General features: G+C 39.4%; 1 protein-coding gene across 18 annotated transcripts in view; it reads right to left on the reverse strand.

The window, feature by feature from the left end:
• Positions 1-3411: 3411 nt before the first annotated feature.
• ASPH (aspartate beta-hydroxylase) overlaps positions 3412-12349 on the reverse strand; it is a 117360-nt gene continuing 108422 nt past the window's right edge. For 16 of the 18 annotated variants that reach the window (XM_084509254.1, XM_084509253.1, XM_084509250.1 and 13 more), the window contains 2 exons: positions 9960-10093; positions 3413-3746 (listed from right to left, as the gene is read on the reverse strand). In XM_084509254.1, the coding sequence (XP_084365380.1) occupies positions 3596-3746; positions 9960-10093 (285 nt within the window). In that variant the 3' untranslated portion in view covers positions 3413-3595. Of the gene's footprint in view, positions 3747-9959; positions 10094-12349 lie in introns of all 18 variants that reach the window. The other 2 variants (XM_084509246.1, XM_084509275.1) reach the window with 1 other exon arrangement.

Genomic DNA, 12349 nt, shown 5'->3' on the forward strand with positions numbered 1-12349 from the left:
AAGAAGCAGACGCTCTCAGGCATGCAGGAACATTAAATAAGACGATTGAGCCCATTTATCTTTGGAATTTCTTCCATTCCCCCTTCCCTGGCATAACAACCTAGTACAGAAAATTGCTCTCCTCCCCCCCCATCATGAAGATGCACAGACATTGGGATTTGTCACAGAGAACTTGCTTAAAGCGTAAAGTAAAACAAACAAAAATAAATGAGAAAGACATTGACTACTATACTGCAGCATTAATGAAGAACTACACTTTGGTTTGCATTTTTTCTCTGTTAAGAGAAACTTACCGCCACTGCTATTGAATCTTTGTGATGACCCATTACTGTTCTTTCAAGTGGGAAATGTTTTGCCCAAGAACTGCAAATATCACTGAAATCTAGCCCTTGAAGATTAATTATTGAAGGTCAGAATTATTTACTTTTTGACTGTGACATGAATAAATAAATATAGATATATAGGGCATTATATGTAACTGTAGGATCTTATACAGACTCTGTGCTTGCAAGCAAGGTAGCTACAGGCGGGAAGGAATCCACCTCTTAACATTGTGACAAGTACATACTACCTTACAAATAGGAGGCTATAATGCCCTGCTCTGGCACTTCCCTCTGTAAATACATCTAAAGAACAAAATGTTTAATTTGCAATGGCTCTCCATTTAAAAAGCATTTCCATTCACTTCATCCATTGGCATTTTCAATGTGTAAAAGCTTTTTCAACATGAAATACTGGATGGCAAAGAGGAATACATAAAATAATATGCCACTTATTCGCTGCCTGATTTCCATGTTTTGCTATATATATCCTCACCATTTATGTACTTGATTCAATAAATGTATCTAACAAAAAGAGATGCTCTCAGCTCCTTGACAGGTAGGCAGATAGTCGAATCACTTTAGCATTGCAGCAGCAATTCACAATACACCTTGTCACATTCAAGGCACTTAAGATTGCAAATGGCCAATATGTCATTACAAAATTTAATGAAGAGTGCTACTTTGGCACACACAAATTTTGGGTAGATTACTTTGATCTATTTGTTGATTGCAACCTGAAAATATAACGTAAGAGACTTCAAAGGAACGATGAAACAATCTGAAGGACAGAGTGAATTTTTATAAATAAAGCTCTAAACTTTTTAGCATTGCTTTAGTGTTTATTCCAAGCTATAGAAACTAAAATGCAGTATTAAAATACTCCTAAGCCACTACTTTTAGTTTAAACTGTTCTTGATTCCTCCTTTACAAACTATTTCTTTATTTTACAGAATTACAAAATAGTTTATAATTTGTACTGCGTTATCACTGTACAGAGATACAAAAAAAGCCTGACTTAATTTTTTAATTTTATTTTACTATGGCCCCTTGATATAATGGGTACATTATTTCAAGTTTTGTACATGATTCTCCTAAAGCTCTCCAAAAGTATTTCTGTATGTTTTAAAGCGTGAAACAAATCTTTTCAGCTTTCATGATGATTAATTGAGAACTGTTACCTTCTTGTAGATGGTACTCTGTGTTATTGTTGATTTGGAAAACACATTAAAGCCTAATTGATATTGCTGCCTAAAACTTACTCTTGATCAGAGGAGTATCAGTATGTTTTATTTATTTTTAATAGTCAAAAAAGAAATTAAAGTGCACACCTCCAGAAACTGGTTACAACAAATTATGGTGCAATCACCATGTGTTATGCGGCATTACAAGATTTAATTACTTAATAAAATACAAGTCTGAAAAACATTCAATTGACGGAAATGCAAACCTGTATTTTGCTTAGCAAATGTTGCATTCTGATCATGCCATATGTGCTGTAGTGCCTGTAATACTTAGGTACCATGACGTTGTCTCTGCAGTACAAAACTACCGAACATTAAAGAAATAAGACAACTGTTCAGTATCCTTTGGACAACGAAGCCAAAGTTGTGAAGACTAAGTAACGTTAATGTCTCCTTGCATAGTACCTGTCTCTCACAACCCATGCTAGAGATGCCATTGCTCTTAACAAGCTTGATGAGAGCTGAGCATCCTAGCACACCTATCCACACCCCACTGGTTTTGCAGGTCAGTTGATAACAGCCAGTCATAAACATCAGTGCAACCTCTGGTCTGTCTTCCCTTTTAGTGTTCTCAGAAGTTAACAGTGGAGGGTCCTGCACCCTCCATCTCCCATGAAATAGCAGAGATGCAAAAATCAGCAGATTGCTTTAAACATCCACAAAGATTTCTCTCTTGAAAATAAGGCCATTTCACCATATAGTAAATTCTGTATGGCAAATACAGAGTACGTTGTAAATGGCATTGTGATAAGACTGCTTCAGTATTACATCATGCGTTTCAAGACAAAGAGAATACCATAAGCTCAATTAAAGGATCATTCAAGCACTCTGTAGGATGCTGGCAGCAGAAGTTAATACAAGTTAACCTGAAGCTCTTTGCTTTACATTCTGGCAGAAAACCTTGAAGGACTTTGTCCATCTGCTCCAACCTCAAGGAATTCTTCATAGATATTTTTCTGCTGAAAGACCATCCAACCTAAAAGGAGCCCGTGGAAGGAGGTGCCTCAGACTCTTGCTGGGTAGAAAATAGTTATCACAACACAAGCTTTTATAACAATAGGAAGAACAGCAGCTCACCACATAATCTTAAGAACTGTTGAGCACTTTAACATCCAAGTCTACAGATGTCATATCTGCTCAACATCTTCCAGAATCACATTACAAAATTGAAGGTCACCTGCTAAAAGAACTATTTTGTTTTAGAAGAACAACACTAAGAAGCTGATTATGCAAGTTTCTATTCTCTTGCTTCCCTGGAAATGCAAAGGCCACAGTTGGCAAAAATGAAATTTGTTCATATACAGTGTTTTCCTTCTGCTTATAGCTAGAGATGCACTTTGAATATACATTATTTTTAAAAATAGTGGTTAATTAAAAATTTTTTCACAATTATGCTAGAAAAATAGGTAGAAAAAATACAAAACACACATAACCCATTCACATTATCTACAGTTGATAACATAGGGACATGTTTTACACCTAAAGCAGTTAACATTGCAACTGCACATGATTTTCAAAGTTGATTGTATGCATACGTCTATAAATAATACACATGCTGCTACCCAGATAGAAACATGGGAGGCATTTTCTGGATGTAGTATAGCCAATCTTGGGCCTGAACATGGCCAGCCAGGTAACTGATTGGTTTTGTATGCATAGTACAGCATGGCAAAAACATCTGCACATTCCTCAGCTTGAAAAACCCGACCTATTGCTCTTTGGCTGACAAGATTTGTATTTTCAGACTTGCAGCCAGAAAAACAATACATATCAGTGCTGTATCAGTGTGGAAAAAAAAAAAAAAAGAAAAAACAAACAAATAAAAACATGGCTTGCCTTTTTTTTTTTTTTTTTTTTTTTTTTTTTTTTTTTTAACTCAAGTCCTCTGTAATTGTAAAATGCCATTGTCATCTTTTCTAACCCATATAATACTGGTATTCCTCATATGCAGGATAAATTAATCCCGCATGCTTCTATTTGCATACTCTGAAGGGTCCTCTCTCCTATGCTCTTCACATCAGAAGTAACCCCTTAAATAGCAGGAAGGGTGCGTCTCTGTTGTGCTGATAACTCAGGGTGCCACACATCAACAATGAATATCAGGCGATAATTTTCAGCATCCTGCCACACTTCATGCTCAAAAGAGTCATCAAAAATAAGAACTTTCCCTTCTTCCCAGGTTCTGCAACACAAAAAGAGAACATGCGTTAGTGTAGTATTTGAAGTGCCATGGCGGTTTTTATAGGCAAGATATAATTAAGATTATTAAGATATAAATAAGAGTATCTGAGTCTTAATTGACATAAAAGTAGAGAAAGATCAGTCTAATGAAGCTTCATATTATTGAGGGATTGTTTTCTCTTCCTCTGCATAGTTATGCCCATATGTGCCCACATACATATTCAGACATTTGCAATATTTGTTATTTATTTAATTTTAATGAGCTTAGTCCAATAACCTGGGAACATTCATCAAGCTTAGAGGTACTGGTACAATAATCAACTTCTCCACTTTTCTAATCAGATATACACATAATGAGTAATGGAAACTGGCGGTATGATGAGCAATATGTTTTGAAAATAAATTATGCTATATCAGTGTGCTTTTTCTGAAAATCAGAACAACAGACTTAAGCCCTGATCCTGCTTTATAATATCAAGGGTGTTATCAGTCTTGTCCCATAAATCCATTCAAAGCACAGAGCCTACAGATTTTTCATCAGGGGAAGGTTGCAATGACATAGCGTATGCTAGGTCAGGTTATACTTTTGAAACTGAACTGAAAGGATGAGGCCACATAATTTAATCCTCTTCTGCTTGCCAAGTAATGCTAAGGCAGAGGAGGTCACTGAAGGGGACCTAACCACTCTGGGTGAGCATTCATTGCTACATGGAAAAGCCAAGTTTTAACAGCAAAATCTTTCCAAGATCTGCACTTCTGTTAGGCACAAAAAGAGAAACATAATTTATTCAAACTGGCTTATTTTTGAGAAATTCCATTGTTTGAAAAAAAAAAAAAAAGAAAGAAAATTAATATTAATGGTGGAATATTAATGGTTGAAAGAATCAGTACTCCTTTCAGCTTTATGAAATATAAAACCACGAAATAATTAAGGTCAGAAGAAACCTCAGAAGATTATCTGTTCCAAGCTTCTGCTGAGAGCAAGTCTTACTGCAAAGTTGGATCTAACTTTGAGGCTAGATGAGATATCTCAGGTTATTATCTACTGGATTTTTGAGTATCTACAGTGATAACCATTCCATCATCTCTTCTAGTGTTTCACCAGCCTAATAAATGAGCATTTATTTCTTTGTGTCCGTTGTCTCAGAGAATCATAGAATATCCTGATTTAGAAAGGGCCCACAAAGATCATGGAGTCCAACTGCTGCCTCTACACAGGACCACCCAAAAATCAGACCGTGTGTCTGAGAGCATTGTCCAAATAATTCTTGAACTCTGACAGGTTCAGTGCTGTGACCACTGCTCTGGGGAGCCTGTCCCAGTGCCTGACCACCCTCTCGGTGAAGAACCTTTTCTTAACACCCAGCCTGACCCTCCCCTGCCACACCTTCATGCCATTATTAATGTCTCATTCTATATCTACAAACCTCCAAAAAGAGTCTGTCTTGTGCATGGTTTCCCACTGTTAGCTGAAAACAGTAACCAGGTTCTCCTTTAGCCTTCTCTTTTTCAGACTCCAAATTCTTTGAGTCCACTCAGTAGAGGACTGGAGCATGTCAACTTTTTTATAATGTCAGCTTTTTTAAACCTAATCGGCTTTTTCTTTTTCAACCTCCACAGGAGTCCTTTTAGTTTATCAGTGACTTCCTTGTGCTGAAGAGCCCCCAGGCTGGACACAGAACTGCAGCTACCATATCTTGTGTTCAGAAGAGAGGGAAAAAATTGCTCCCCTCAAACTGCTTCATCAAAATGACAGCACATGTTGCTTGTCCTCTAGGACCTTCAGTCGTTTTCTGCAAAGCTGCTCTCTATCCAGTCATCATGTATCCTATACTGTTGCAAAATGTTAATCTATTATCAGTTGCAGTACTTTGCATTTGCCTGTGTTGGACTTCATGTAGTTTCAGTTGGCCCACTTCTCTAGCCTGTTGAGATCTGGATTCATAATTTTGAGAAGAGGTTTAGTGCCTGGTTAACTGCAGACTCAGTACTGTAAAAAATCAGCATATGATCAGTGAACGTTAGTGTTACTGCCACCACACTGTAAAATGTCACTGTGCTAGCCATTTGTCATTGTCCCTCTGATCTCAGACTTCTTCTGCACTTAGACACAGCAGCTGGTTGTGTGTTGCATGGTTTGTCTATCATAAAGTCAAGCAGTGGCACAAGCAAAGCAAATTTATTTTGCATTGCAACAAGACAGAAACACGAGTCTGATTATTCATCCAGTCTCACCCGAGACGGTGTAACAGTCAGTCAAGTCACTAACAGCCAATGTTACCTTCTAAAGTCACTCTGCAATGACTACATAATAAAGTTTTTCAACAAGATCCCTTGGGAAGCAAAGTCTATGAGGATTGATGTCCTTAAAAGGAATTAGGAACTAAGAACAGTAGTACTGAGAAAGAAGCAAAGTTAATCATAATCAAAGATGGAAATATATTGCTTAGCCCATTCATGTGTTCATTCACATGGAGATTTTCTTTATTTTTTCTCCCCCAAAATCGGAGTGAAAATGAGATTCAGCGTCCTAAGTCATCTATGTATTTTGAACATTTAACTCAACAAAAGCAAAAAACAACATTGATGGGGCTGTGCTGTAATGTTCTGAAGGGAAATGGAAATTGAGATAGAAATGATCATCTGACCATATTTAAAACAGTGGACAACCAGCATAACAGTGAAAAATTCACACTGTCTTGCATGTGGACATCAGACACGAAGGCCCATATAATGAGTTTTTTGCAGGTTTCAAGTATAATCATGTGTGTTTTTTTTTTTTTTTTTTCTGGTACCAAATCATCTTTCCAATAAACAAAAATGTTCTATGTCATACAGGCCCCAAGTCTCTGCTACTGCACTAGAATTACATTGGTATTATTCCAGTCAATGCTGTAATGTGGCAAAGAATCAGGCCTTTTTTTTTCACCCTCTAAATTAAATCAAGCCTGAACAGGACTGCACTAAATAGCCTGAAAGTGTAGCTCAGTAAAGGACAATAAAAACTCCAAGCATCCAGATGAAATAGCTTCAGAGGTTAAAAGCACGGATCTATCATTTGCATCATACTGGGTCAGGCTGTTTTGCACAACAAAGAAGAAGTCATAAAGTTGACAGAACTATTAGCCCCTTTTGGATAGATTACAAAAAACACCATTAGTATGCAAATAAATATTTTCCAGATGCCTTCATGGTGTGAGAAACACTTCACAGTGGGACCACAGGGAGGATATTATTCTTGTCTGGTGCTGAACCACTTTGGGTTAGGGCTTTATGTCACCTGCACAGCTGTTATTTCACCTGTCACAGGTGAGATCTTGGACCGACTTCTGCTTAAGGTTGTAATTCTGCAGCTTTGTTTCAAAACATGATTACCATGCCTGACAGAGATGTTTGATTTCGATAACTAGATATTATTTACCTCCCATTTTTGTGCACTGTACCCGGTACTTTACAGAGCTGGGACTTCAGAATGGCCCAACGAGCTAAAATTACTATAGCTGTGCTGAGTAACATGAGGTGCACAATCTCCTAGCAGCAACATAAAGACTCCTGTGCAAGTGATGGAGTAAAATTCAGTATTAGACAAAGCTAATAAATAGTAAATCGTGTATAATAGTAAAGCGTGTACATCAAAGGATGAGCTGAAGAGTAGTATTTCCCCTCTAAACACCTACACTGGGTGGCACAGAGGTAACTGGGCACAACATTCTCAGTATTTCTCTATCTTGTAGCAGTAGCGGGACAGGAAGCCAGAAAAGGAAAGCATCGAAGCACTGACCCCTGATACACTAACCTTCATGCCTGAGCCAGCTCAAGTTAGAAACCACTAGCTTCCTACTGCTCTGAACCAGCAGGAGAGGAGGAACAGAAAATGCTAAAGATATGTTTTTCTCCTGACATCATTTCTTTCCACGGTAGTTCTCCCACCTCTTTCATGGAGAAAGGGATGTTAAATAACCCACCCTTCTCATGATTAGTGAACATACCTTTTCAATGTTTTCAGTGAAGAAATTCTGTCTTTGACTATGAATATATAGCTCTTGCCAAAATCAACTAAAGCTAACACATTCCAAAACAGGCTGTAGTCAGCTCTTGAGTGCAAGTTTTACATTTCAAATGAGCGAGTCTGATGCATAAGAATGAGCCAGATTCAGAAGCCTAGACACTGAAGTGCTGTCTGCAGCATACCAGCAGCAACATACGTTTTTCCACTCTGCCCTGCCACATCCCTGATGCTGAGGGGCTGTTGCTACCAGGGGGGTGTAGTTACATTCATTTTCCAAACCACTATCCCTGCTGTTCATATTAAGACAAGGAAGGGTGGCCAGCCTAATGAGTGGTGAGCTGTGGATACCTGGTCTCTTAGAAATAGATAAAAACCACCACTCTGTTCACACAGGCTACTGAACAGCCACCTAATGGTAACGCCTTTCAGCCCCCACAAATCTGAATTCATTATAGTGTCCTGCAGTGAAAATACCCCACATCTCCCTATTAGTACTCTAAGCCCATTATCTACCTCTAACTTCATCCCCAATTGTATTTTAAACTTGTTTTGGATATTGAATTGGAATGCTGGAAATAAACACGTGTGTCACAACCTAGGTAGTGTATGTTTTATACCTTATTTAATAGTCTGTCACAGTCAACGTTATGTTGGTAGGAGCCCTAACACATCTATAGCGACATTTTTAACAGATGGATACTTGTATCCTCAGAAATTCTAAAAAATTCTTGTTGTAGTTATTTTCAGATGTTGGGGAAAAAAAACAACTTTGCTATATATTACAGTCATGCAGGCATGAGTGGATTTCTCAATATCAAATATAGCTGTACATTAGTACTATGAAAATATTTCAAAATTAACACTTGTTGCACTCATGCTACAGACAAGACAAAATCTTCAAGGTAGATATATAGAGATACATAAATATTAACCATTATTAGAAGTCCATGTAAGTCTCAGGAAGGTAAGTCTTCGAATAAAAAAGTAATATAGTTAATACTATATTTTCCTGTGTTTAATAATATCATGTAAAAACCTAACCCAATCCTAACTTAAGTTTAGGATTTTCTCATATTTCCCAGGGGAGTATATGCTCTGATTGTAACATCTAAGCCATTGCTTTTTCTTTTTCCTTCTTGTTTTTGTTTTTTTTTCTTCCCGCAAAACAGAGACAAAACTGGTTTCCAAGTCAGCATAAATTTCTGCCTAAAGGGACAAGAATTCTTACTCAAAATGTACTCTGAATAAACTTGCTACCTGTGTAACTCGTTGTGCCAAACACTTTATAGATGTAAATCAACCTTTAAATCAACTTCAGTTGGAATATTTTTAATTGAGTTATATTGAATTAGAACAAATGTTTCAGCTAGGAACAATACTTCTGCAGAAATACAGTAGTATTTGGTCACAGAGGTGAAAAGGCAGCTATAGCTTAGTCTCAGCTTTTGCTGACTAAGTGAAGAATTCTAAGGCAAAAAATAAAATATAAAATAAAACACAATAAAACACAATAAAACACAATAAAACACAATAAAACACAATAAAACACAATAAAACACAATAAAACACAATAAAACACAATAAAACACAATAAAACACAATAAAACACAATAAAACACAATAAAACACAATAAAACACAATAAAACACAATAAAACAAAATAAAACAAAATAAAACAAAATAAAACAAAATAAAACAAAATAAAACAAAATAAAACAAAATAAAACAAAATAAAACAAAATAAAACAAAATAAAACAAAATAAAACAAAATAAAACAAAATAAAACAAAATAAAACAAAATAAAACAAAATAAAACAAAATAAAACAAAATAAAACAAAATAAAACAAAATAAAACAAAATAAAACAAAATAAAACAAACCTCTGTTGGCAAGTTTATTAGATTGACATTGTAAATGTAAACACAGACATTTCATAGACTAAAAACAATGTTATTTCCACACTATAGCAGAAAAGAGCAGCTTTGTTTCCAAAGATCCTTCTGGCATTGTTTGACAACTGACATTTATATGTTTGTAGCAGGAGTGAGGGTGTAGGTTGCCTGTTTAATGAAATACATAGCACCTCCTGATCAGTGAAGCATCTTTTTTTCTTTTCTTTCTTTTTACTACATGCAGCACCACAACTTCTCAGGGTTGAGAAAGGTAGGGGAAAATGAATGACCAAAGGAGGGAGGGTGAAATACCTGTTTTCTTGGGCACACCGAATTCTGCAGCCTTCTTTAGGTATCACCAAGCCCAAATGCATCCTTAGCCGACAATTGGTGGGCCCTGTGTGGGGCCATACATGAGTCCCTGGATGCATTACAGAATACTTGATCTGCAAGGAGAGAGAGAGGACGACTTCAACAAAGCCATTTTCACAAGCATACTGCTACGCATTTAGGATTTCATTACATCTCATCCACGACGACCAATCAGAAGTGCAATGTCACATTTTGTTAGCCTCAGCAACAATCGCATGATTTTACATCCTGAAGGTGTTCGATACTACAAAAAGGCAAGTCTTGTGGTGTGTGTTTGTGTGCACACTTTTAATTTGGTTAAAATAATCAGAACTGGATGAAATGGAAAGATTTTCAGACACACTTATTTAAAAGGATGGACCACAGGAGGCACAAGTCCTGCGTTACCTGTTGTCCCCTCTCATCTTGCCGAGGCGATCGGCTCTGGGGCAGCCGCATTCTGCAGTGGAGCAGGGGAGCAGACAGGCAGGGCTATTTTTTCCGGCATCGAGCCCACTTGAGGGAGCCACCAGGACCCGGCAGTTCGCGCAGGCAGGGCAGAGCGTTCCCCCCACCCATACGAACACCTTCTCTAATGGCGGTCTACCGCTAGCTCAGCTGCAATGGTGTACACCAGGCACAGTGCGCTCTCCAGGAAGTCTGTACACACCCAGACCGACTGCCCACTCAAAACTGCGGCAGTTCAGGTCTCTGGATGCAGGGAGTGCCTGAGCCTGTTGCTACCACCTGCGGGGGGGCACAGAGACTGTGTGCGTGAGGTGCGAGCAGGTGGACAACCTGGACCGCCTTGTGGCAGAACTCAAAGAGAAGGTCAAGAGGTTGAGGGATATCAGGGAGTGTGAGTGGGAGATAGACTGGTGGAGCGACTCTCTTCAGGGCTTGAAGGACAGGTGCCGGGGTGAGACACCCCAGATGGTGGTGGACCCCCTGCCCTGTTGCTGTTGGGCAGAGGGAGAGGACCTCGGAGTTGAGGAGAAATGGAAACAGGTCCCTGCTCAACATCGCAGGCAATGCCCCCCCACCGGCCCCACCTTCCCAGGTGCCCTTACGCAACAGGTTTGAGGCCCTGGAGCTTGAGAGACCGGTAGCTGAGGAAGAGGCAGAAAGTCTACCCAGGAGGATGCCTAGGGCGAGGAAGTCGACTCCACGCCTCAGGACTGACTCCACCAGGACAGAAAGAAGGGTGATTGTTGTGAGTGACTCCCTTCTCAGGGGAACAGAGGGACCTATTTGTTGGCCTGACCCTACCTGTAGGGAAGTCTGCTGCCTCCCTGGGGCCAGGGTCAGGGACATTGCCAGAAAGCTTCCCAACCTGGTTTGCCCCTCTGACTATTATCCTCTTTTCATAGTCCAGGTTGGCAGTGATGACATTGAAGAGAGAAACCTGAAGACTATCAAATGGGTGGTTAGTGGATGGAGCGGGAGTACAGGTGTTTTCATCTATCTGTACGGTGGCAGGGAGAGGTACAGAGAGGACATGGAAAGCCCACCTGATAAACATGTGGCTCAGAGGCTGGTGCCAACACAGAAATTTTGTGGTTTTTTTTTTTTTTGACCATGGGGCACTTTACTCGGCACCTGGCCTGATGGCCTCAGACAGGTCTCTATCTCTAAGGGGAAAACGGATCCTAGGCCAGGAGCTGGCAGGGCTCATTGAGAGGGCTTTAAACTAGGTAAGAAAGGGGACAGGGCCAAAACAAGGCTTGTTAGAGCTGTGCCAGGGGGAACAATGGCAAGGCTGGGAGAGAAGGCAATGGCCCAACTGAAGTGTATCTACACTAATGCACACAGCATGGGTAACAAACAGGAGGAGCTAGAAGCCATCGTGCGGCAGGCAGGCTACGACTTGGTTGCCATCACAGAAACGTGGTGGGACCACTCTCATGACTGGAGTGCTGCAATGAGGCTTTTTTGCCTCAGTTTTTACTGGTAAGACTGACCTTTGGAAATCCCAGGCACCACAGAACAGCAAAGAAGCCTGGAGCAAAGACTTACCCACAGGTTAGGAAACATTTAGACAAACTCAACAAATTGTTCCATTGACCCTGATGGATTTTACCCAGGAGTGGTAAAGGAGCTTACTGATGTCATGAGTCCACGCACAGCCTCTGAAAGGTCAGGCAACCAGGTTAGGTTCCTGAGGACTGGAAGAAAGCAAATGTTGTTCCTGTCTTCAAGGCAGAAAACAAGGATGATCTGAAGAACTACAGGGCAGTCGGTTTCATCTCAGTGACAGTAAATAATCCTGGAAGCAGTTTCCAAACACTTGGAGGAAAAGAAAGTGATTGGGAGCAGTCAGCATGGATTTATGAATGGGAAACCATGCTTAA

This window comes from Aythya ferina (assembly GCF_964211825.1).
Source record: "Aythya ferina genome assembly, chromosome: 2".
In the NCBI taxonomy this organism is placed as follows: Eukaryota; Metazoa; Chordata; class Aves; order Anseriformes; family Anatidae; genus Aythya; species Aythya ferina.